General features: G+C 38.4%; 2 protein-coding genes and 1 non-coding gene across 5 annotated transcripts in view; 2 read left to right on the forward strand and 1 right to left on the reverse strand.

Moving 5' to 3' along the window:
- Positions 1-27,649, reverse strand: part of ARL13B (ADP ribosylation factor like GTPase 13B) — an 81,549-nt gene that overhangs the window by 29,178 nt on the left and 24,722 nt on the right. For 2 of the 3 annotated variants that reach the window (XM_054714060.1, XM_008155574.3), the window contains exon 3: positions 25,950-26,199. The exons of the other annotated variant lie outside the window; for it this stretch is intronic. In XM_054714060.1, the coding sequence (XP_054570035.1) occupies positions 25,950-26,199 (250 nt within the window). The remainder of the gene's footprint in view (positions 1-25,949; positions 26,200-27,649) is intronic. 3 annotated transcript variants of the gene reach the window in all.
- Positions 61-21,853, forward strand: LOC103298796 (uncharacterized). The gene is made up of 3 exons (XR_008555608.1): positions 61-312; positions 12,906-13,091; positions 21,755-21,853. It is a non-coding gene; the product is annotated as an uncharacterized LOC103298796 (transcript).
- STX19 (syntaxin 19) lies at positions 15,871-16,847 on the forward strand. Its single transcript, XM_054714063.1, has one exon. The coding sequence runs from the start codon at positions 15,961-15,963 to the stop codon at positions 16,843-16,845; it is 885 nt and encodes a 294-aa protein (XP_054570038.1). The 5' UTR covers positions 15,871-15,960; the 3' UTR covers positions 16,846-16,847.

The raw sequence follows: 27,649 nt of genomic DNA on the forward strand, positions 1-27,649 counted from the left end.
AGGACTTCCTGTTACCAACTAGCTCCAATGAAAATGATCTTCCTTTAATCTAAAGAATGGGCGGTTAACTGGCAGAACCGGATTCTCCGGGTGTGAAGTAAGCAATTTGTTCTTCTCAGCAAAAGGACAACTTTATCTCTAACTTATTTGGCTTTCAATTAAGTTAATGATACGAAAATGTACAGAAATCGCCTGTGAACTATAAGATAGAGACAAATCATTTGATCAAAACGTTACAGATGACAGGTTTTCCTCTCAAAGGCAGGACTTCAACACCGCAGGTGGAAAAGCAACAAAAGGAACAAGACAAAGGTAATGAACCACTCTTTTCTGTGTTTTTTAATGTGAGACACCTGTAGCCTGAAGTTTGTGACATTTAAAAATAGCTCAACAGATAATTAAAATCACTTGTTTTGTTCATATTTAGACCAGACTACCAGCAGCTGATATGCTCATATATATTGCTAATAAATTGAACAGGGTATGGGTTTAGAGATCTCAGAAATAGACGACCATAATAAAAATCAACTTCTTCTTTTAAGTCCTTTAAAAAAGAGCTTCTCATTTTGGAAACACGGAAATTCAGATCCTATAAAAACAAACTTAAAATTCTTGCTTTTATAGACTGGTCATAAATTAGTCATACTGTGCTTGCTTTAAAGAACACAACACTGAATTCTGAAAAGAAGCTTATGCACAGATGTGACACATATGGATAACCTTTAAAAAGTTAAGATAATTAATTTATTCATTGTTGTTTCCCAGAATATTTTAAAGTTAATCTGAGGAAATTGGAACATAATCCTGTACAAGAATCACTGTGAAATATCAAAGTATTAACTTTTAAAATGTTTTAGCTAGTGTATTAAAAGTATGTAATTGTAAAACTTAATATATTATAGTTGATTTGATAGTTTTACATTTTTTATTCAGAATCATTTAATTGCTACCTATATAGGATGTCTAACACTTCCAAAATAAAGCAATATATAGAGAGAGGCTTAACCAAAACACAGTTTATTTTCTGATATTTCTTCAAAGTTATTTTATAATTGTTACCAAAGTATGTATGCACAGCATACTTTCATCAGGTAAGTAAGAGTCTTAATATTTAAACAAGTCAGTAACAATTAACTTACTTAAGCTAAATTAAAAGTAAAATAAAATAAAAAGAACATCATATAATTAAAACTTTGAGAAAATATATACAACTTGCAATATTTTCTTTTCTCACTTAAGTAGCCAAAGTGGTGACTATTCCAATAACATCAACTCCTTTCACCTTGAACTAGGGAAATTCTTCAAGCTGGTCTCATTCACAAAAGCCAAAAATAAAATAAAATGCCCCATTTTATGTTAGACAAGAACTGGTTCTGGTTACATTTCTTGAAATATCTTATTTAATCAATATAGTAACTATAAAAAGAAAACATCTTTAAAAATCTATAAATCTATCCCAGGGTATATTTCTTAAAGCACTAGGTAATTTTTATTTATATTCCTGTTCCTGGAAATGTTCCCTGTCTGCATTAGGGTGGAGAAACTTTTGAGTCATACAAGTTTACTTTTCTATTTCCCAGTACAAATTGTCGAAGTTGATTACCATGTTTATAAATTAATGTTCTTTCTTTTTCCAAATACGTTTAACCTAAAAAATATAGTCAATTATTGACAGTACAATTCAAAACAGTATAGCAATGCATTAAGTTAAACATGATGAAAGATGATTCACATTTGAATAGAACTCTCCCAACATTAAGAAAATAAATTTATAGTATAGTAAAGATTGTGTAAAATGGCAGTCTCTTCTATTTCACCTAGCCTAAGCCATTAAATGATAACTGTGAACTTAATATTTTATGTTCATGAATTTTGTCTCTTCTTTTTAAATTCTAATATGATTAAATGTCTCACTTTGCCTAATATTCTATTTTATAAAGATATATGATTAAGCAATTAAATTGGATAGTTATACATGTAGTTATGATATGCAACTACTAGAAAATGCAATTTGCATACAGCATGTAAGTGCAACTGAGTACCTAAATTAAGTCAATTTCTGCAGAAATGAACAAGGATTTGAGGAACATTCTGAATTATGTTAACTCTGTAAAGATAATCATTATGGCTCTGGCTGGTTTAGCTCAGTGGGTGGAGTGTCAGCCTGTGGACCAAAGGGTCCTGGGTTCAATTCTGGTCAAGGGCATGTACCTTGGTTGCAGGTTCCTCCCCGGCCCCGGCCCTGGTCGGGGCTCATGCAGGAGGCAGCCAATCGATGTCTCATTGATGTTTCTTTCTGTCTTTCCCTCTCTCTTCCACTCTCCCTAAAAATCAAGGGACAACTATCCTTAGGTGAGGATTAACCACAACAAAAAAGATAATCATTATGACCTTCAGTCAAGATGAACAGAAAAGAAATTCTTCCCTCTTCTACATACAGAAGTGTTTAATATGATATTGAGAAAAGAAAGACAAATTTTAAAACTACATATTATATTTGAAGTAAAGAAATGTCCAAGTGCCAGAGATAAGGAGGGAACATACTCATAACCAAAGCAGAGAGCAGAAATTAAAGCAACTCCATGAGCTACTAAAAGCTGAGTTTTAGGTGGTTTTTTTGCATAATAGGGAACTAAAACTGAGCTTCCTCGATGAAGCATGAACCAGAAAAAATAGAACACAGTCTATATACAGAGATAAGAAAATCTCTGTTGGCTAGTCCACAATTACAAGAAGTGAGGGATCCACTCAGGCTATAAAAGTTAGGCCCATATTTTTTATACTGCCTGGGTTACTCCATGGTGCCCCCAAAGGAGATAAGAATGTATCCCCATGCAGGGCACTGCAGGCATCCTATCTAATAAAAGAGTAATATGTAAATTGACCATCACTCCAACACACAAGATGGCCGCTCCCATGTGGACACAAGATGGCCAGCAGGGGAGGGCAGTTGGGGGGAACCAGGCCTGCAGGGGAGGGCAGTTGGGGGCGACCAAGCCAGCAGGGGAGGGCGATTAGGGGCAATCAGGCCGGCAGGGGAGCAGTTAAGCATTGATCAGGCTGGCAGGGGAGTGGTTAGGGGGTTATCAGGCTGGCAGGCAGAAGCAGTTGGGAGCTAGCAGTCCTAATAATGTAAAGAATCTTTAACATAAATACCCTTTAACTATTCAAAGGAAATAAATGAAGTTAGGGGCAATCAGGCAGGCAGGCAGGCAAGCAGTTGGGAGCTAGTCCTGGATTGTGAGAGGGATGTCCGACTGCCCGTTTAGGCCCGATCGAGGGGTCCCAGATTGGAGAGGGTGCAGGCTGGGCTGAGGTACACCCCTCCACCGCGCACGAATTTCGTGCTCCGGGCCTCTAGTTCTTATATAATTCCCCAATGAAGATAAACTACTGATAAACTTCACTAAGTCCACTTGTCCACCACCAAGAGAAAAAGCTCGTGACTACAACAAATATATTTATTCCTCAGAAACCAAAATAACCTAATAATGTAAAGAATCTTTAACATAAATACCCTTTAACTATTCAAAGGAAATAAATGAAGATATGGGACCCATAAACCAAGATGAACACAGTATATAAACTTTATAGTTAATTTTATATAAACATCATGGACTATATTATGCATGCCATGATATAAAACCCTAAAAGGAAATGTTTTTCCTATAGTATCAGTAACATATATTCATATAAAAAAAAAGATTCAGCATATTTACTTGTTTTTTTCTAGTCAAATTATTAAGATTAATGAATACAAAATACATATCAATATATTTTGAAGAGTTCCTTAAAGTAACTTTTATTCAAATATGAAAGTATGGTACTCCTTCAGGAAACTGTTCTTCCACAGACAGGAACCCAGGGAAAGACAACCTTTACAAAGGTCAGAGTCAAATATCTTGGATTCCACAATCAGTGACAGTAACATTCACCTTCCTAAAGTATGTTGTAAAGGTATACTGTGCTACAATATCAATTTGAAATATTCTATTTCTGAAAAGCAAAAAATTTAATCTATGATGTTTAAGAAAAATAGGATTTTGATAAAATATGTCATTTATTTCTAATTTAAAAAAGAGAAATATCTATCCAGCCATAAAAATGTTAAAGGAGGTTGTGTCAGGATTTGTTCTAAGTCATACTACCAAAAAGAAAGTTGGAGACCTTGTAGTTTTTGATAAATTTAAAGGTTGCTAGACACTTCTTAGCAGTTATATAAACATCTTAGATATAACTTATTCTCATAAATGAAAAATCAAAATGTTTTGTTTGCATCCCCCTCATTACTCATTTGAGCCTCCAATACGGTTACTCTTCTCTTTTTCCCATATTATCAGGATCACAAATTTAAAAAACAACAGTGCACAAACAGCATATCTACTATATACTTTGAAGCTATAAGAATTCATAGTTTCACGTTAGTACAAGAATAGGAAACAGGCTCAGCTGGCATGGCCCAGTGGTTGAGCATTGACCTTTGAATCAGGAGGTCATGGTTTGATTCCCAATCAGGGCACATGCCTGGGTTGCAGGCTTGATCCCCAGTGTGGAGCATGCAGGAGGCAACAATCAATGATTCTCTCTCATCATTGATGTTTCTATCTCTCTCTCTCTCTCCCTTCCTCTCTGAAATTAATCCTATATAATAAAAGGGTAATATGGAAATTGACCCTAAAGGCGGAACTACCAGGAACAACTGGTCGCTTTGACGCGCACTGGCCACCAGGGGCCAGATGCTCAATGCAGAAGCTGCCCCCTGATGGTCAGTGCGCTCCCACAGGGGGGACTCCACTCAGCCACAAACCAGGCTGATGGCTGCGAGCACAGCAGTAGTTGCAGGAGCCTCTCCCGCCTCCTCCACAGTGCTAAGGATGTCCGACTGCGGCTTAGGGCCGCTCCCCACAGGGAGCAGGCCTAAGTTGTCAATCGGACATCCCCTGAGGGCTCCCAGGATGCCAGAAGGATGACTGATTGCCAGCTTAGGCCTGATCCCCTGGGGAGCAGGCTTAAGCTGGCAGGTGGACATCTCCCGAGGTCTCCCAGACTGCCAGAGGGATGTCTGACTGGCAGCTTAGGCCCAATCCCCCGGGGAGAGGGCTTAAGCCAGCAGGTGGACATCCCCCAAGGAGTCCCGGACTGTGAGAGGGTACAGGCCGGGATGAGGGACCTCCCCCACTCCAGTGCATGAATTTTCGTGCACCAGGCCTCTAGTAAAAATATATATTTTTTAAAAGAACAGGAAACAAATATCTGTATGTAAATAGGAATGAAGTATACTTCACTTCCATCTATGTTATCTCAGCCTATGACTATGAGCTAAGGCACAAGAAATTATAACAATCTCAGTTTCTACATGATGTCAGGGTAGGATTCAAATTTTCTTAGAGACTTCCTGTGACATAGGTGTATGAGATCAGTACTAATTCCTTTTCCTCTTCTCAACTGTAAAGTGTTTAATTTGGTCTGATTAAAGATCCTAATAAAGCTGCAAACAACATAATTATTTTAGATCTGATATGCTCTATTACCTTCTTTCTGCAAGAACTTTTTCCTTTTAAGCATAGTATTTATAATAATACTAGAAGCCCAATGCATGAAGATTCATGCAGGAATGGGCCTTCTTTTCCCTGGTCCCCGGAGCCGCCTCTCTCCGCTCCGGCCCCCCAAGCCACCTCTCTCCACTCTGGTCCCCAGAGCCGCCTCTCTCCACTCTGGCCCCGCCTTCCCACGCTGCCCAGAGGCCCTGTGCAGCTGGGGTGGTGTGGAACGCAAGCGTCCTGGCCCTAGCCAATCAGTGCCTGTGTATGCAAATTAACCCGCCATCTTTGTTAATTTGCATACTCACTCCTGATTGGCTGGTGGACATCACAAAGGTATAGTTGATTTGCATCTTTCTCTTTTATTAGTGTAGATTTGATACACATCAACTTCATTTGTATGTTTCACTAGGATAATCTATCACCATGAATTAGGAAAAAAGAACAAGTCAGGCAGATTTATATCTGAATGTAGGCTCTGCCACTTTTTAGTTGTGTGGCCTCTAGCAAGAAACTACCCTGCAGACACTAGAAAAATTAAAGTAGTTAAGGAAGTCACCATCCAAATAGGGGAACTTCAAAGAAAAGTATACAAAGAAAATTGAGAAGCAGAAGTTCTTTTAAAAATTAAGATCTCTGCCCCCCAAGAAAATCCTAAACACATGAGTTTTCAGATTGAGAAAGCTACTAAATGTCTAGCAAATACTGAATAAGGACCTACGCTGGACATCTTATTGTGACATTTTAGAACAGTGGTTCTCAACCTTTCTAATGCCACGACCCTTTAATACAGTTCCTCATGTTGTGGTGACCCCCAACCATAAAATTATTTTCGTTGCTACTTCATAACTGTAAATTTTGCTACTGTTATGAATCATAATGTAAATATCTGTGTTTTCCGATGGTCTTAGGCAACCCTGCTAGCAGTTCTCAACCTGTGGGTCGCGACCCACAGGTTGAGAACCGCTGCTGTAGAGCCTAAGACCATCAGAAAAGACAGATATTTACATTATGATTCATTAAAAGTAGCAAAATTACAGTTATGAAGTAGCAACAAAAATAATTTTATGGTTGGGGGTCACCACAACATGAGGAACTGTATTAAAGGGTTGCGGTATTAAAAAGGTTGAGAACCACTGTTTTAGAACATCAGAAATAAAAAGAAAAGGCCAAACATTTCATGAAGGAAATTTTTTAAAAATCTCAGATTTTACACAAAATATCAGGAATCATATGGCAGATTCCTCAAGGGCAACAAAAGAAGTTAGAGAAAAACAGCAAAATTGTCAAAATGCTAAAGGAATATATAATTTTCAAGTAAGAATTATATCCACAGAAAACATATCATTCAGGTGTAAAAAATAGAATAAAAATATTTTCAAAAATAAAAGTTGTTAGCACATTTACATTTTAAAAGGAAGTATATGGCAGGAGACACACAAGAAAGGAGAAAAAAAATTCCAACACAACAGCTATGTGGTAAATCAGGTCAAGCTAGAGGGATCCAGGGAAGAAGTCTCGAAAGATAAAATAATACAACAACAGAAAAAAAAACAATATCTACTATATTTAAATGTATTAAGAGAATATTTTCAGCTCAACTTAAGAGTTTTGGAAGGCATTAGTGATGTATACTTAGAAAATGAAACAACTGAAAAACTTAGGTAATAATTTTAAGAAAAATTAAAAAGTTAAATAGTTCTTGATCATTGTGATGATTATATGGGTATGTTCACTTTGTGAAAAATCATAAAATTACACATTTTGTTTTGGACACTTTCTGTATATGTGGAAGTACATCAATGAAAAGTTTTCCTAAAATAAAAGTGTAAATCTCTTAGTTCTAGCCACAGAAACAAACAAAAAACAAACTTAAGAAAGTATATAGTACTTTAGATGACTCTAATCTATACATATAAAGAGGTAATATGCTAATTTGTCCATGATGGTGTCCCCGTAACGACCAATTTGCATACTGATGCGCATGCAGCAGAGGGCAGGCAGCTGGAGCCAAGTTCCCGGGTATCTGAGGAGAGCTCCTGACAGGAGCCCAAAGTGCAAAGTAGGAAGAGGAAGTGGCCATGGGGAACTCTTCCAATCCCCCTGCACCGACACCCTACCCCAGCCCCTGTACCCCTGGGGGGAAGGACGAACACCCTACCCCAGCCCCCGCACCCCCAAGGGTATGGGGAGGCTGACCAGACAGGGAGAAGACCCAGCCTGGGGGGTAGCTGCAGCCCGCACCTCCAACTCCCGATCTCTTCCCCTGCCACCCCCACCAGGGGCGCCCACAACAATAGCACACTGTCGACCACCCGTCAGTGCCCCCGAGGGACCCAGGGACTGCAGCCCACCAGTGCTGGGCCCCCTCTGCTGGGGCTGGGCACACCTCTCCTCCCTATAACTCCAGACCCGGGTGGAGGCAGGCCTGAGTGGCCCCCCCGGGTCAGACCCTCCCCTCCCCCCCCCCATAGCAGCAGCGCAATCTCTGCAGAGGAAGCGCACTGAACCTTGCTGGGGATTCAGCAAAACCCACCCTCCTAGCCTGCCTGGCTCCACCCTGGCCCAGCCCCGACCCCGCTCCAGGAGATTGGAGCCCCGCCCTGAGCAGGTACAACTGCGAAACAGCCACATTTAAAGAATGGCGCCAAGCGGGAAGGTTTGACAGTTACTCCCCCTTCGACCTCGCCACTCCTCCTAGTGCCCCCCTAACTCCCTGCTGCCCCCCCCCCAACAGCGCCTCCAGGGATGACCACTGCTACAGGGATGCTGGCCAGAGCCCGCCCCTCCGAGGCCTGTGGAACCCTCTGCAAAGCTTCCATAGCTACAGTCCCAGGAAACAATCATGCCCTCCTCCCCTAATCAGCACCTGCTGCTACCTGCGAGGGTACCCATGGGCTTAAAAATAACAATCCCTTCCCATTTAGACATCACTTATGTGATGAAACATTTCTAGGTTTATTAGCTCAGAACCTCCTCATGACAACCCAGTGAGGTAGGTGGAGAAGAGATTACAGTTCCCATGGTATATGCGTATGTATTCAGAAATGAAGCTCAGAGAGGAAAAGTGTCAAGCCCACTGGTTCCCAAGGTGCAGCACATGCCCCACAGGGGGTGCAATTTGATTTTAAGGGGGGGATAATTCGAGAATGAGTTAACAGTGAATTTTTTGCATTTCTTATGGTTCTAAAGGGCCTCATCTACAGCGTATCCTACATAATAAAAGGCTAACATGCAAATGACCGAATAGTGGAATGAGTGGTCACTATGATGTGCGCTGACCACCAGGGGGCAGACACTCAATGCAGGAGCTGCCCCCTGGTGGTCAGTGTGCTCCCACAGGGGGAGCACCGCTCAGCCAGAAGCCCAGCTCATGGCTGGCGAGCATAGCGGCAGTGGTGGGAGCCCCCCCCCCCACACCCCCTCACCCCCCCCACCCCCCCCACCCCCCCGCTCCGTGGCAATGCTAAGGCTGTCCAATCGATGGCTTAGGCCAGTGGTCGGCAAACTCATTAGTCAACAGAGCGGCAAACCGTGGCTCACGAGCCGTATGTGGCTTGCGAGCCGCAGTTTGCCGACCACTGGCTTAGGCCCACTAAGCTGTCAGTTGGACGTCCCCCCAGGGCTCCCGGACTGTGAGAGGGCACAGGCCAGGCTGAGGGACCCCCGCAAGTGCATGAATTTCGTGCACTGGGCCTCTAATGTGTATATTTGGTTATAAATGCAGAACACTGGTTAACCCAAACTGTGATATAACTATATTGAAGTAAAAATTGAGGAGATGGTGAGGTATAAAAAAAGGCTAAATCCACATCTTTCACAACAGATATTCAGAATAACTTTTAAATCTGAAAATTAACACCTACATAAGCAGATTACCAAGAAATAGGGAGTTTAAAAGCAACTTATATCTAAGGAGCTGACAATGACTCCCTTTGGGAACTGAAAATGAGGTGTGATGGGGCAGGCAGGGGTTGGCTGTATATCGTTATAAGCACTGAAATGATTTGACTTCTTAAGCTGTGTATATGTAATACTTGATGAAAACGAAAAGCATTTAAAAAGAGACAATTTGTATTCCCACCAACAGTACACCAGGGTTCCTTTTTCTCAACATCCTCACCAACACTTGTTGTTTATTGATTTATTGATAGCCATTCTGACAGGTATAAGTTGATATCGCATGATAGTTTTGATTTACATTTTTCTGACGATTAGTGACCTTGAGCAGCTTTTGATATGTCTATTAGCCATCCATATGTCCTCTTTGGAGAGGTATCTATTCAGGTCTTTTGCCTATTTTATAATTGGATTGGGGTTTTTTTTTGGTGTTGAGTTTTATAAGTTCTTTATAAATTTTGGAAATTAACCCCTTATCAGATGTATCATTGGCAAATATGTTCTACCATTCAGTGGATTGTCCTTTCATTTAGTTAATGGTTTCTTTTGATGCAGATTGGTACAGCCACATGGAAAACAGTATGGAGTTAACTAAAAAAATAAAAACTGCCACGATTCCACTTACACTAATTTGAAAGAATATATGTAGTACCCCTATGTTCATTGCAGTGTTATGTACAATATACAAGATTTTGAAGCAGCCCAAGTGTCCATCAGTAGATGAGTAGATAAAAAAAGCTTTGGTACATTTACCCAATGGAATACGACTCTGCCATAAAAAGGGAAAATATTTACCCTTTGTAACATTATGTATGAACCTGGAGAACATGGTTAAGTGAAATAAGCCAGTCAGAGAAAGAAAAGTACCATATGATTTCACTCATATGTGGAATTTAATGAACAAACTGAACTACCAAGCAAAATAGAGACAGACTCATAGAGAGCATGCAGACAGCTGGGTGGGGGTGTGGGTAGGAGATGGAAGATGAATGAAAAATGAAGAACTCATGGACAAGGACAATAGTGTGGTGATTGCAAGAGGGGAGGGGATAAGTGGAGGTGGAAGAGGGAATAGAGGGGATAAATGGTGGTAGGAAAAATAAAATAAATTTAAAAAGCAACAATTTAAAAAAGGAAAAACTATTGCTATATCAAAAGTGACATGATATCTTAAACACTTTTTAAAAATATTTTTTACTTTTTTTATTTTTTAAATTTATCTTTTATTGTTGACAGTATCACAGATGTCCCCCATCCCCCCCTTTACTCCCTTCCACCCAGCCCCCACTCCACCACAGGCCTTCACCACACTATTGTCTGTGTCCATGGGTTATGATACATGCATATAAATTATTTGGTTAATCTCTTCCAGCCCCACCCTTCCCTCCGAGATCTGTTCCATGCTTCCCTATCTCTAGACCTATTTTGTTCGTTAGCTTATTTTGTTCATTAGATTCCACATGTAAGTGAGATCATGTGGCATTTGTCTTTGACTGACTTATTTCGCTTAGCATAATCTCCAGGTCCATCCATGCTGTCTCAAAGGATAACAGACCCTTCTTTTTTACACCTACATAGTTGCCCATTGCATAAATGGACAGCTTTTTTTTTTTTAATTCTTTATTGTTGAAAGTTTTACATATGTCTCCTTTTTCCCCTATTGACCTCGCCCAGCCCGCTCCTACCTCCCAGCACAGGCCCTCACCCCCCCTATTGTCTGTGTCCATTCGTTAAGCTTATGTGCATGCATACACGTCCTTTGGTTAATCTCTTACCCCCTTCCCCGCTCCCCTGCTTCCCTCTGAGGTTTGATGGTGTTTGATGCTTCTATGTCTCTGGATCTATCTTTCTCCGACTGGCTTATTTTGCTTAGCATAATGCTCTCCAGGTCCACCCATGCTGTTGCAAATGGTAAGAGTCCTTTCATTATTACAGCAACATTGGGTAGATGTGCCACAGTTTTTTTTAATCCATTCATCTGCTGATGGGCATTTTGGCTATTTTCAGATCTTAGCTATATAAATAATGCTGCTACAAATATAGGGATGTATATATTCTTTTTGATTGGTGTATCTAGATTCTTAGGATATATTCCCAGAAGTAGGATCACTGGGTCAAAATGCAGTTCCATTTTCAATATTTTGAGGAAATTCCATATTGTTTTCCATAATGGTTGCACCAGTCTGCATTCCCACCAGCAGTGTACTAGGGTTCCCTTTTCTCCATATCCTCACCAGCACTTATTTGTTGATTGATGGTAGCCATTCTGGCAGGCATGAGGCAATACCTCATTGTGATTTTTAATTTGCATCTCTGATGATTAGTGACATTGAGCATTTTTTATATGTCTATTTGCCATCTGTATGTCCTATTTGGAGAAGTGTCTATTCAGGTCCTTTGCCCATTTTTTATTGGATTGTCTTCCTTTTGTTGAGTTGCATAATATATTTTGGAAATTAACCCCTTATCAGATATATCATTGGCAAATATGTTCTCCCATACGTGGGGTCCCTTTTCATTTTGATGGTTTCTTTTGCTGTGCAGAGGTTTTTTAGTTGGATGTAGTCCCATTTGTTTTTTTCCTTTGTTTCTCTTGGCCCAGGTCTAGGAGATGTATCAATAAAAATTCTGCTACGAGAGATGTCTGAGACTTTATTGCCTATGTTTTCTTACAGGATTTTTATGGCTTCACGATTTGCATTTAAGTCATTTATCTATTTAGAGTTTATCCTTGTGTATGGTATAAGTTGGTGGTGTAGTTTCATTTTTTTAAATTGTTTCAAGCAATTTATTTTCTATTTTTTCTTTTACAGTTCTCTTTTTAAATTTATTTTTATTGTTGAATGTATTACAGATGTTCCCTTTTTTTCCCCTTTGATCCCTTCTAGCCTGTCCCCACTCCCTGTCCGCCCGGCCTGCCCCAGGCCTTCACCACACTATTGTCTGGGTCCATGGGTTATGCATGTGTGCATATAAGTCCTCTGGTTAATTCCACCACTGCCTTCCCTCTGAGATTCAATAGTTTGTTCCATGCGTCTATGTCTCTGGATCTATTTTGTTCATCAGTTTATTTTGTTCATTAGATTCCATATATGAGTGAGATCATGATACTTTTCTTTCTCTGACTGGATTATTTTGCTTAGCATAATATTCTTCATCTAGTTTCTTTTATTTTTTCTGTTAATCCTCACCCAAGGATATTTTTCCATTGATTTTTTAGTGAGATTGCAATGGAGGGGAAGAGACAGAGAGAGAGAAACATCAATGCGATAGTTTCATTTTTAATTGTATACTGTCCATCTCCCCTTGGATAGTAAATTATTCAGGATAGGTGTTGTTAAATATATATTATAGCACTTAAAACTTTGCTTATAGTAAGCCGTAGTAATTAATTGATAAAATGTCAGTCCTTTAAAAACAAAGGAGTATTATCAGGACATTGGTTTAACTTTTTATGCAATGCAGACATCATTTTTACATCCTCAACTGGGTCATCATTGAAGAACATCTTGAACATCTCCAGTGATGGCAAGCTTATTATCTCATGAAGCAGTTCATTTCATCTCAGGACAGCACTACTTGCGTGAAGAATCTTCTTTATACTAAATTAAACCTCTCTCCATGTAATTTCCACCTTTGGAGTTAGGCCAAGTAAGTCGAATTCCTTTTACATATCCAGACCTACACATTTTAGAAAACAGTTGTAGATATTGCCCATATCTTCTCTTTTGCAGGACAAATATTTCCATTCCTTTGAATAATTCTCCATATATTATGTATGGTCTTTCAATCTCATCCTTTCCATGACAGTTTGGAAATTTCTAATTTATGAATTTTCGTCACAAAATACCACACTCAGAACTTAACATAATCCCTCTCCCATTTGCTTTGACTAACATAGTCAGTGGAACAAATACCTTTCTTAGCACTATTACTCAAGAGAGCAAAATGACTATTCTAGTAAGTTTTGATAGAAAGCTTGTATGTAACTAAAATCTCCAGTAATTTTCATAAGCCCTGCTATGAATGCAAGGGGCTTCCATTTTGTAGATGTAAATTTGTTTTCTAAACAACTGGTGAACATTTTATATCTACCCTGATTAAACACATTGTTGTAACTTTTATTATAGTGTTCCATGTTATTTTAATCTTTGAATCCCAACTCTGTACTTCAACATAATAAAGACCCCTCCAAATTTTGTCCCATCAACATATTTGATAAGCATGCCTTTATAAGAACATTTAAATCACTGATAAAATATCTGCATAAATATCCCTAGCCAGTTTGGCTCAGTGGACAGAGTGTCAGCCTACAGAATGAAGGGTCCCAGGTTCGATTCCCATTAAGAGCACATGCCCAGGTTGCAGGCTTGATCCCTAGTAGGGGGCGTGCAGCAGGCAGCTAATCAATGATTCTCTCTCATCATTGATGTTTCTATCTTTCTCTCCCTCTCCCTTCCTCTCTGAATGCAATAAAAAATTTATTTTAAAAATATTTGCATAAATATATTAAAACTGAGTCCCATAGCATAACAGCGTAACATTAGAGTTCTTTTCTTGTGATTGACATTGATTCTCTGTGTAGTTCAATGAGGTGTTTGTAACTCCCTTAACAGTTTCTTCTTAGCTGCAAAAATATGATGAAAGGTACTTTAAATACCTTTCTAAAGTCAAGATGCTCTATGAAAATTAAATATTTTATTAATAAAGACTGCTTTTTATTCACTTCATTTCAGATACATATAAGTATATATCATTACATATAAATTATGCACATCAACTTAATCCTATGGATAATTATCAACACAATGTCAATATTATCAGTGCCCCTAAAATAAGATTTTATATTAATATTCAAGGCCCAGTGCATGAAATTCACAGTCCGGGAGCCCTCGGGGGATATCCAAAAGCCAGCAGTCGGACATCCTTAGCACTCCCATGAAGGCAGGAGAGGCTCCCGCCATCACTGCTGAGCTCGCCAGTCATGAGCCTGGCTCAGGGCTTCTGGCTAAGTGGCGCTCCCCGTGGGAGTGCACTGACCCCCAGGGGGCAGCTCCTGCTTTGAGAATCTGCCCCCTGGTGGTCAGTGTGCATCATAACGACTGGTCATTCCGCCATCGGGCCGAAACCGACCCTCTGACATCCCCCAAGGGGTCCCGGATTGCGAGAAGGCGCAGGTCAGGCCAAGGGACCTCACCAGTGCACGACTGGGGCCAGGGAAGGACGTGGGAGGTTGGCCAGCTGGGAAGGACTGTGAGAGGGCTCCAGGGCTTGTCCTGCCCGTCTTGCTCAGTGCCAATTGGCCGGACCCCAGCAACAAGCTAACCTACCGGTCAAAGCATCTGCCCCCTGGTGGTCAGTGCACATGATAGCGACTGGTCGACTGTCTGTCCCCTGGTGGTCAGTGCATGTCATAGCAAGCGGTTGAGCGGCCTTAGCATATCATTAGCATATTATGCTTTGATTGGTTGAACAGCCAACTGGACAACTAGACACTTAGCATACTAGGCTTTTATTATATAGGATATTCTCATGTTTGTAAAATATCTCTTAACATAAATTTTGTTCTAAGACAGTCTGGATATCTTTGCAGAATAATGCTACAATTGAGAAATCAGCAAAATCAGACCAAGAAGAGGTTTTCATATGTATGCAATGGATAAGAAAACAAAACTATATCAAATAGTGTGTTACTCTGGAAGCCTCAGTTATTTTAAGATAAATTTAACATTATCTATATTGCTTAAAGCTCTCATATGAAATCTTCCCTGTCACTATACTGGTTTTAATTAAATCATGTATATTTAGCAAAATGAGTATATTTTTAATATTACATGGACCAAATTAACCCAGAACAGTAGTTTTAGTAATAAGGGAACTTCCAGGTGCCCTTTCCATTTTAAAAGTTAAAGATATGGTCAAGTAAAATCTTCCATTCTAAGACATATCTTCCCATATCAAGAAAAATCTAGTATTATGTGACAGCATCATGACACAAAATATTATTTTGGGGAAGCCCGGCCAGTGTGGCCCAGTGGTTGAGCATCGATGCAAGCATCAAGAGGTCACCGGTTCTATTCCCAGTCTGGGCACATGCCCCAATTGCAAGCTCATCCCCAAGAGGGGGTGTGCAGGAGGCAGCTGATCAATGTTTCTATCTCTCCTCCTCTCCCTTTCTCTCTCTCTAAAAATCAATAAAAAAGATCTTTTTAAAAATTATTTAGGGGCAGTTGTATTGCTATCACTACTTTCTCAGCTACTTCACACAACTGAATGGACTCATAGTAGCCCCACAATCATGCAAAGTAATTTAGACGTTATTTTACATCACATTTTCTCTTTTAGCGATATTTATCAGGAAATTACTGATTTTTTTTAATTTTTTAACCTCTTTTCAGAAAACTAGGAGGATTTCTCTGGGAGACAGATATAGCTTTGTGAAGCCAACTGATCAAGGGGGAAATACGCACCTTTTCTTTGTTCAACTCAACCATTTTTGCTTCCTAGGAAAAAAGGGAAGATGAAGGATCGACTTCAAGAACTAAAGCAAAGAACAAAGGAACTTGAACTCTCTAGAGACAGGCACGTGTCAACTACAGAAGCAGAGGAACACGGAAGGATTCTGCAGCAAGCTGTTATTTATGAAAGAGAGCCTGTAGCTGAGAGACACCTACATGACATCCAAAAACTTCAGGAGAGTATTAACAGTTTGACAGACGATGTTCAAAAATTTGGGCAGCAACAGAAAAGTCTGGTGGCTTCAATGAGAAGATTTAGTCTCCTTAAGCGAGAGTCGAGCATTACGAAAGAGATTAAAATCCAAGCAGAACACATCAAGAAAGGTTTGGATGATTTAGTAAAAGAAGCAAAAAAATCAGAGGCTGAAACTGGTCCATCATCAGTGGTCACAAGGATACTTAAATCTCAGCATGCCGCAATGTTCCACCATTTTCAGCAAACTATGTTGATATACAATGACACAATAGCAACAAAGCAAGAGAAATGCAAGACATTTATTTTCCGTCAGCTTGAAGTTGCTGGAAAGCAAGTGCCTGAAGAAGAAGTAAATGATATGCTTCATCAAGGAAAATGGGAAGTTTTCAATGAAAGCTTGCTTACAGAAATCAATATCACTAAAGCACAACTCTCAGAGATTGAACAGAGACACAAGGAACTTGTTAATTTGGAGAATCAAATGAAGGATTTAAGGGAGCTTTTCATGCATATATATCTTTTAGTAGAAGAACAAGGAGAAAGCATCAACAATATTGAAATGACAGTGAATGGTACAAAAGAGTATGTTAGCACTACTAAAGAGAAATTTGGACTAGCTGTGAAATATAAAAAAAGAAATCCTTGCAGGGCACTGTGCTGTTGGTGTTGTCCATGCTGTGGCTCAAAATAAAGAACCTGTTTTAGAAACCTCTCCGGCTTTAGAATGAAGGATGCTCTGTATTTCAGTATCTTGTTTTTCTTCATTTCACAGATTCATTCACATACTTCCATTATTATTGTTATAATTTCCTCCTTTAGCCCTTACCCACTAGAATTGCATACACTTCCAAAGCCAGTGACATAAGACGTCTTCATTTACTAAACTAAAAACATTATGCTGAGCTGTTGAAAGTGAGGTGAATGATCTTGTTTCTAATCAGGTATCAAGCTCTACCATATATTTTTGTAATTTCCAATGTCTTTAGGAGATAAACGTCAGTAAGTGACAACTACTTAAACATTCTTTTGGTTCATTTGAGAATATTTTGGTAGTTAAGAATTGTATAAAATAAGACCTCAAAGGATACTATATTTAAGCAAATTTAATGGCAGGTGTATCAAATCTTTTATGTCCAGATATTGCAGATAATTCAGTAGTCAACTAAATCCTGATAAAATCCAGCTATACTTGATGAAGACTCTAGTTGGTAACTGGGAGCTGAATCTAGTTTAAAGCCTAAGGCAAATAAGGCACTGTTTTCCTGAACTTGGGTTCATTCAGGACACCGTGTAACATACAGAGTAGGAAGGTTGGGAAATGAAGTAACAAATAAAGGTATTCTCAAAACTTTCTCCATCACTTTTTTGTAAAGCCAGACACTAAACTAGGGGTTGGGGATATAGTTTGAACTCACAAAGGCATAGAAATCTGTAATTCACATTCTAGTGGAGAAAAGAGATAACAAACAAACACAAATATCAGATTATGCTAAGTCTTGGCAAACTTAAAATAAGGGTATGGTGAGTTAGAGACTATCACTACCAGAGTGGCTTCTTTGGGTTGGGCAGTAAGAAAGGTAACATTAAGTGAAAATCTAAATGATGGTATATTCCAGGCATAGGATACAAACAGTAGAAAGACCCTGAGGAGGGTAATTTACTCTAGTCAAAGAAAAATGAATAGTACAGCTATATCACAGTGGCTAAAAGAGCAGTAAGGGAAGAGATGAAGTTAAGAAATGTAAGCAGGGGCTAGAATTAAGAGTCATGTAAGTCTGAAATTTACCGCAAGTATAATCAATGAAAAGCCTGCAGATTATTTTTTGGCCTGGGAATGTTATATAATTTATATCTGAGAAAAATCATTCTATTGTATGCAGAGTGGGTTAGAATGGATTTGGGGCAGGTGAGTGGAAAACACGCATATAGGTAGAGAAAACAATTGGAAGGTTAATGAAGTAGTCCTCATAAGAGATGATAGAGGGTTAGACTAGGATGGGAATGGAGGTGGTGATGGTTGTAGAAGCAGTATTCATACTCAAGATGAATAAAGTACTGCTATGTTCCAGCATAGTTCTAATAATTTCACAAGTTTACCAACAAGAACAGTGAGATATACAGCAAGGTTAAGTAACCTGTCCCAGGTCATAGAAACTATATGTGGAGAATCAGGATTTGAACTCAAGCAGTATGATTCCAGAATCAGCTCTTAACTACTATATACTATACAGTGGTGATTTAAAAAAAATAAGACTAAACGGTGATAGATTTAAGAGGTAGAAACTACAGGGTATTGATTGGGTGATATTGCCATTTATCGAGATGGGAAAAGACAGAAATGAAGGTTTGAACACGAGAATCTGTGATGATAATAAAATGTTCAAGTGGAGGTTTCTAAGATATTAGTTAAATCAGTAGGAACTCTTGGGAAATGTCAGGGCTGAAAGTATAGATTTGGGTTATTTGAGTAAATAAATGGTATTTAAGATCAGCTGACTTTGGGATGAAGTCATCTAAAAAGTATATAGCCGAAACCGGTTTGGCTCAGTGGATAGAGCGTCGGTCTGCGGACTGAAGGGTCCCAGGTTCGATTCCGGTTAAGGGCATGTACATTGGTTGCGGGCACATCCCCGGTAGGGGGTGTGTAGGAGGCAGCTGGTCGATGTTTCTCTCTCATCGATGTTTCTAGCTCTCTATCCCTCTCCCTTCCTCTTTGTAAAAAATCAATAAAATGTATTTTAAAAAACAAAAATAAAAATAAAATAATAAAAAGTATATATAAAAAAAACTGGAGGTCCAAAAATACTGGGGTATTTAAAGCAGAAAAGGAGTTACTGAGAAGAAACCATCAATAATGTAGAAACCAAGAAATGTGCTACCAAATGCAAAACAATTGTGTTTAAGAGGAACAAAGTTGAGGAAACTGTCAATTTTACAGTTTGGCCAAGTGATAAATAAGAACGGCCAAGTGACAGGGGATTTGGGAACATGGAGATATTTTGCTGAATCCAACAAGAGCAGTTTTAAGCAATTGTAGGGATGGAAGCACAAGTGGAGTATATTGAGGAAAGAATATGATATGAAGAACTACAATGGCCACTACAGACAATTCTTACCAGAAGTTTGAATAGAGGACTATAAAAAGGAGTCAGGAGCTGGGGAGGGATGTGGAGTCAGGACTCTGTAATAATTAAAGTTAAGAAACATGAGAGCACATTCTGCTAATGGGAATAATCCAGAGAGAAACTCTTGATATAACAAAGGGAAGAGAGAACATGAAGTAGAAAGGGGTGGGATCTGGAGTACAAATGGAGAAGCTGGCCTAGGATAGGAACAGAAATAATTCTTCCATATTATAGGAAGAAAGGAGAGGGCTAGGAATGAAATCAGATAGTTGAGCAAATTTGGTGGTGGGAAATGAGAATTCTTATAAATGACAGTTTCTATTTCCTCAAGGAAGTATGAGGCAAAATTATTAACTGAAAGCACAGTGGGATTAAGAGAACAGAAATATACATACACATACCTCCTAACACTATAATTTTTAATTTATAAAATATAAAGAAATTGAAGAGCTTTCCACTCTGTCAATTATCAACTATTACTGAAGAAAAAGATGTTTCACATATGCCAGCTTCAAATGTTTCAGGAACATTATAACAAAGATAAATGTAGAACCGATGATAAACTCTCCAGGTAATGAGTGGTAGCAGTCATATTTCTTCTGCTCCTCCCAAAGCTGTGCTATATGCTTTTATCTAGTGCCTTACTCATATTTGTTAACAACTGTTCCTAATTTTTTAAATCATGAAAACAGAGAATATTAAGTACTATGTAATGTTCACTGGCATAATTATATCCAGGTGGATTTATAAAATAATAATTTTCTAACAGCACTTATAGCTATAAAGTACTTAGCATTTTAAAGCAAGACTTCAGCACAGAAAATTTCACAGCAATGTATCACATCCAACTTTGCTATATTTTAAAACCATAGTATCATGCTAACTTAAGCAACAAAAATAACATGATAATTAACTAATTAGTTGCTGAACATTTTGCATATTTTATTCACATAGTTAATAGGCACTAATAGTAATTTTTCCTTAAAATCACTACCCTAATAGAAAAAAATTCTTAATTATCGGAGGCACAAAATATTAGTAACCTACGGTTCTGAAAGTATGCAATATTAAAAATAAAAGTATTATGAGTACTTGGGCTCATATTCTTACCCACTACACTCTGTCTCCTCTAATCAAAAGCTTCATGTAGCCTAAATTCATATGATAAGACACTGCCAAACTGGATCTCCTAATTCATCTCCATTTGGACACAACATATCATCAATAGTAATTATTCATATCCACTATCACATTTATAGAACACTAGTGAAATACTGCACTAGGTGCTTTAAGCACAGTATTTGGAATTCACATGACGACACAGGCATTAAAAACCTTATTTACAAGTGGAGACACAGAAGCTCAGAAAGATTAAGCAAGCTATCAAAGGACTGACTCCAAAGCCCACACTTTCCCATATCCCAGGAGTTCTCAGTCTTTGCTGTTACCAGAATTATCTGAGGAAAACATGTGAAAGAAAAACAGATGCATTCCTGGCCCTACCCTCTAAAATTTAGGAGGCCTGGGCTGATATTGAAGCAGGTGTTCCCTGGACAACATCTTGCTGCCTAACAACCCCGTGAACAAGCTTTTCTTTGTTATTTTGTCTTTAAACAGAGTGTGTTGGGATGTGAGCGGGGAAGGATGGGCACCTCTGCAGGTTGCTTGTGCATAAATTACGTAGGAAATAAACCAACTGAGAGGCTTCAGTGTAAACTCCAGCTGCCAGAGTGCAGCTGGATGCCCTAAGAGACAAAGGAAGCCCTCAGCAAGAAAGTGTGGAGGTGAATCAACAGCATAACTAAGATTTATGAACATGAAAGCTTGGTAAAGTTTCACTGAAATAAGAGAAATCTTAAGCCAATGGACCTTATAAATCTAGTGAGAAGGGGTTTCAGATGGTAAAAATAGTAAAATTAGGGGACTCAACACTATATCTGAGGATGAAGTGAATCAGTGACATAGGTAATCCATACTTTCATACTTCTGGGTCTCCAGCACTCTATAAAGGACCCAGGTCCTTGTAGTTATTTAAACTTAAAGGTCTAACTTAGTAAAAGTATGTTTGATTCAAATTCCAATGAGAGTATTAGTAAAATCATAACCAAGTTAACTTCTTCTGGATACATATGATAAAGAATATGATATTTTTTAAACCCAAAACTTGCAAAGTAATATTTGCCTATAATATTATCTAGAAAGAAGGTGAGTCAAGTAGGCATATAAAGGTCAGAGATGAAAATCCCATATTGGAAAAAGTAATAATAAAAGCTTAGTTATTGTGCCATCTAATACGAAAACTCACTGTCATAGTTTTTAAGCTTTTTGGTCATAAACTCCTTTCAGTGTTTGATGAGAGCTACATTCTGCTCCCAAGAAAAATGTGCATGCACTTAGAATTGTGTACGTGATTTCCCAGGGTCCTGGGAGGCCACCCAGGTGCACAGACCTCTAAATCAAAAATCTCTTTTTTAGATATTGACGCTGTGTCATCCATCTGCTTCCAGAACAAGTACCCAGGCCCCTCTGATATCTCCTGAATGAGAACAAGGGGATTTAATAAATGAATTTTAAATGTGGAAAAAAAGTCTTTTTTTATTGAAATGTTCATAACATTTAGTAAGATCATGTCAGAGATATTATGTTTTCTTCCCTTAGTGAAATCCCTCTATATTCATCACTTTTGTTGTAAAGCATCCAATTTGTGAGATTTGGTCAAAAGTTAAGTTAGGTCGTATGACTCCACAGAAAAGCAGACAGTATATAATGAGACAGTGGCGCCATTCCAAGCGTTCAAATGTGCTAACACAGGTAGAATTGTTATTATCCTGGGAGGAAATATTAACATGGATCTCCAGAGTTATTCCAATAATAAATATTAGGAGATTCAACCATAAAAAAGAGGGTAATTTACTGTTTCTCTGAGGCTAACTATCAAGACTACACAAGACAGAGGAGATGTAGAAAGAGCATGTGCCTTCTTATAACATCAATGTAACCTTGGGCTTCTGAAAATTCAACAGGCTGAGATGTTTAAAATAGTTCCCAGCTCAGTTCTTTCCATGGGTCATCAACAAATGGTACCTTGTATTATTATTATTGGAAACTTTTTATGATGGAAGTTGAGTTTCAAATTTGGAATTACTGCTGATTTTAGTACTTTTTAAAATTGCAAACGTTACTTTTTCTTGGAAATGTCTTCTTTATCTGTCAAGATTACCAAGTTTTAGGCTTAAAATTAAGTTACAAATAGGCATGAGGATAGATAACATAATTCACACCGTAATAAATCAGAATATAGGCTAAAGTTAATCTCTATATAGATATGAGAGAAAAAGACTTTCTTGGAAAATAAACAGGTGAATTACAGAGCAGAATGTTTGCATGGCATCTATTTCTGCTCTCTTAAGAAGGAATACAAATCACTTTTACCTTTTTACTGAAATGGATTCTTGGGATAACTACAGTATGGTTCATGTTACTATATGTGGTTGAATACAAATGCATAATTATAATACTTTACAGCTGCTTTTATTATAGAAGAGATAGCCAACCACTATCTGCAGAACAGAACTTCTGAGCTAATAAAATGCAGAAGCCTAGTGATGTTGTATGATTTTGATCTTTCAGGAGAACCCTCAAGTCTATGACATAAAGTGAAATTTGGCTGAGCTTCATTTGCAATGACAGTTGCTGTCAGACTCATGTGCATGAGCAAGTTAGGCAGAGGTAGATTGCCCAGGACCTCTGTGGTCATCTACTCTGCTTCCCATACTATGAATGAATCTGGCTCTACCAATTTGTAATTTTATGATTATAGAAAAGATTCTCATTCTTCAGGTTTATTTTCTTCTGTTGAATGATTGGATCTTCTCGAGGTCTGTGGTTGTTCTCTATGTACTCATAACAGGGTGGGAAAAGAAAATTATCTAGGTGTTTAAGTGAGCTCTAAGAGGCTTTGTGGGACCTACTAGTAAACTAGTGTAGGCTCAGACAAGGGGTGAACAGAAGAAATCAAATGCTGTAATTGGATTTTGCAGTTGAGAGGTCCAGATGTCTGTGGGCAGAAAGGAGGCAGCTGTGTGCAACTGTAGAATGCCTCCTAAGTCAGGTGCCCTCCCCATACTTCTCCATAATCCACCTGCCCTTAGTACTGAGCTTAGTAGGATTCAGCTGGAGGTCTTTCCCACTTATTATCCACTAGACTTTTCAATGCTACAACTATTAGGTGCTAGAGTTATATCAGTTAAAAAACAGAATTTCCTAACTGCATGGCCCTATGAAGGCAACCTGAAGGTCTTAAGCAGAGGAGTAGCAAAATGATCAAATTTGCATTTTAAAGAAGAAAGCTCATATTCTTTATATATTCTTGCTTTATATCACTTGTTAAAGCATCTAAAAGCATGAACCAGCTTTATAATTTTAAAAACATCAAATAAAAGAGCTCCTGCTAGAAACGTAGAGGAGATTGGGAGAATAGGCGAGTCTGCTGGCAGGGAGAGAAACCTGTTAGGAAACCACTGCTCTCAGTAACATGGAGGAAGTGAAGAAGGGATGAAAGGAGGTAACAACAAAGGGAATAGAAAGTAGGAGGGATATGAATGATATTCAGTCAGTAACATCAAGAGGAAGAAGTAGCAGAACTTTCAAATATGGGGCTTGGGGAGATATTCAAGAGGAATATAAACATAAAAAAGAGTAGGATACAAAATTGTATATATTATGTGGTCACTGCATATATTATATTTTTATAAATATATGCACAGGAAATTCATCAAAATAGAAGTGGTTCGCTCTGCATGGTAAGTCAATCATTTTTTTAAAACTCCTTCCTTAAATCTTTTAAATTTATTAAAAATATACTTTTTTGTACATTCTGTATATTTTTGAAGCACATTCATTTCAAAAGCAGTTTACCTTCTTAATAAAAGTTCTATGGTTGTAAAACTCCCTTGAGAAAAATTGGTCAAATGGCAAACCATATTTCCTAACACGTTATACCACCTATAATTAATTCTCATGTCTTTGTGAGAGCTCATTGACTATGAAATTAGAATGGTGAAGCAATCACCCTAGCTGTGGGTCTTCTCTTTCTGGTCTAGAAATTCACAGTTGAGAGAGGTGACAGAATTGCCGAGAATCATTTGGTTACTCAGTAATCACTGTGGTCACTTATGAATTGCATGCTCCTGCCTAGGGACTTTTCCACTTCCATCTGTGTGACTGGTTCTTTCATCTCAAGTGTCATCCTCTCAATAACATCTACTATGTTTATCCTGATTATAAGAATAACGTGTCCCTGTCACCACCATCACCACAGATTCCCAATATTGTTTTACCTGCTTTGTTTACAGTGCACTTATCACCTAATATGTGACATAATTTATTTATTATATTCAGTGTGTTTCACCCCCTAGAATATAAGTTCCTGAAGTCATACATGGATTTTTATTGTTTTTGTTCCCAAATGTGTCCCCATCACCAGAACACTACTAGCACATAATGGATACTCAATAAATATTTGTTGAATTAACATATGCATAAATGAATAATGCATGAAAGAATTAAATAACTATTAGATTTAAACAATCATATACAATTACTTTACAAATGAATATCAGTCATTACTATTTTTTACTTTAGAAGTTGCTGATTTTCCGCTTAAACATTTGTAGAGACTAATTTAGCCTATGGGGTTCAATAAAGTTCACTATTCTTATATATGTATCTATTAAAGTTTCCTTTAGATTAAAAAAGGTGAGGATTGTATTAATAAAATAATTTCTCTAATTAGTTAAATGTATAAAAATTAAACATATAAGCTTTACCAATAAATGATGCAATAAAATTTCACTTTTTGTAATTAGAGCTACCAAATTGTCTTATTTAAAGATATTCATTTGTGGTTGAGGACACTGAGAAACCATGCTCACAACTTCTCATTTAACCACGTTTGTCTAGTTTTTTAAATCTTTAGTAATGAACAACAAGAATGAGGGCAAATGCACAAGAAGGCCAGGGCACACATTCAACTTCAATTATAAGAGCAATTTAAACTACTTTACTGTGTCTTGGAGTTATGGCACCCTCTAGTGTTTGCTATGCAGAAATGCTATGAGAACAAATAATGCAAAGTCTTTTAAAAAAAAATTTAGGCAGCTGGACAAAATATAAGCACATGACTAAGTGACAGATTATATGTTTAATTTTGAAATATAGAAGGAAAGTTGAGAAATCAAGGTGGCATAAGAAGAATAAACCATTTAAATAATTTTGAAACAAGAATACTCCAAGAAAAAAAGGACAAAGGCAAATTAGTTATTAAAGAAGGAAAAATTTGAAAAATATTCTAGAACTCTGTGAATAAACCATTTCAAAATGTAAAATTTGATAAAAGTAAGTTATCAAATAACACAAAGAGTTTATCTTTGAATACCCAGGAACTATAATTATAAGGCTTTTTCTTAATTATAAGGCCTCAACTCTTAATCCCTATGGATAGCATTCTAACAAGGCCTCAGTATATTAAGAGCTCCCAGGTAATTAAAAAACATTTTATTATACTAGGGTGTGACTATTTTAGCTTATTCAGTATTTTGTAACTTAGATAAATTTCTTTATTGGCTAACGCTGCTGCAGGTACATTTACAATGACACTAACATTACTTACACCAATATAGGCTTTCCCGATATCCTAGGATGTCTTAGCACTTCTGACATTGTCTCTTTTGTCTCTTCCATTCTCTCTTCATCACTGGAATCCACAACAAATATTACCCCATAGGACTCAGCATAGTAATTCTTCCAGATTCCACGAATCCTTTTTCCACCTCCCAAGTCAAAGATGGTGACTTCAAACTTTCCTTGTCTAAGGTCAATTTTGGAAAATCCAACAGTAGGAGCTACGTCTTCAGGATATTCTGTTTTGAATGATATGAAAGAAACAATCTTTAGACTTTAAATTAATAATTTAACTTCACAACTTAAATAACATACAATGGAACGAAACATGATGGAATGGAATTTTGGAATAGAATGTTTATTATTTCCTTACACAATGAGCATTACATCTAAGCATACTGGTCTGGGGGAAGGGTGGATAATATAAAATACCCAACTAGAATTCACACTCCATGCAGATAGGAGTTTCTGTCTATTTTTATTCATTTGTTTTTATTAATATACTAGAGGCCCGGTGCATGAAATTTGTGCGGGGAAAGGTTGTATGTATCCCTCAGCCCAGCCTGCACCCTCTCCAATCTGGGACCCCTCAAGGGATGTCCAACTGCCCGTTTAGGCCCGACCCCAGATCAGGCCTAAACGGGCAGTCGGACATCCCTCTCACAATCCAGGACTGCTGGCTCCCAACCACTCGCCTGCCTGCCTTCCTGATTGCCCCTAACCTCTTCTGCCTGCCAGCCTGATCACCCCCTAACCACTCCCCTGCCAGCCTGATCGACACCTAACTGCTCCCCTGCCGGCCCGATTGCCTCTAATTGCCCTCCCCTGCCGGCCTGGTCACCCCCAACTGCCCTCTCCTGCTGGCCTGGTCCCCCCAACTGCCCTCCCCTTCAGGCCTGGTCCCTCCCAACTGCCCTCCCTTGCCGGTCAGGTCCCTCCCAACTGCCCTCCGCTACAGGCCTGGTCACCCCCAATTGCCCTCCCCTGCTGGCCTGATCGCCCACAACTGCCTTCCCCTGCTGGCTATCTTGTGGCAGCCATCTTGTGTCCACATGGGGGCAGCCATCTTGTGAGTTGGAGTGACACATTACTCTTTTATTAGATAGGATAACCAGCTCCTAGAATAATTGCTATTGTATAACAAGTACCTAATAAGTATCTGTAGAATGAATAAATGAACTTTTGCCTTTAAGATATTTACTCTCCAAGTTACAAACAATAAAAATGTCAATCCTTCAACACCACAGACATCTTCAGGAACCATAACAACATCTACACAGTTATTTTTTTTTAAATCTGAACATTTAGAGAACAGTTTAAAACAGTGGTCGGCAAACTCATTAGTCAACAGAGCCAAATATCAACAGTACAACGATTGAAATTTCTTTTGAGAGCCAAATTTTTAAACTTAAACTACATAGGTAGGTACATTGTTATTAACTTAATTAGGGTACATGGTATTTTGTGGAAGAGCCACACTCAAGGGGCCAAAGAGCTGCATGTGGCTCGCGAGCCGCGGTTTGCTGACCACTGGTTTAAAAGAACCAAAGAATGGCAGAAGCTAAGGACCACTCTTTTTTAATTAACTGAATTCAAGCTATAATTAGATTTAATAAGACTTGTGAGGGCAGCTTATAAATATAAAACGTAGATTTCATTATTTCTACAGGAACATGTTTTGGATGTTCT

The sequence above is a fragment of the Eptesicus fuscus genome, chromosome 3 (genome assembly GCF_027574615.1).
Source record: "Eptesicus fuscus isolate TK198812 chromosome 3, DD_ASM_mEF_20220401, whole genome shotgun sequence".
Taxonomy (NCBI): domain Eukaryota; kingdom Metazoa; phylum Chordata; class Mammalia; order Chiroptera; family Vespertilionidae; genus Eptesicus; species Eptesicus fuscus.

What these genes read in the sequence shown, in the direction of transcription:
- STX19 (XM_054714063.1), top strand. Translation starts at nt 15,961, where the DNA reads ATGAAGGATCGACTTCAAGAACTAAAGCAAAGAACAAAGGAACTTGAA.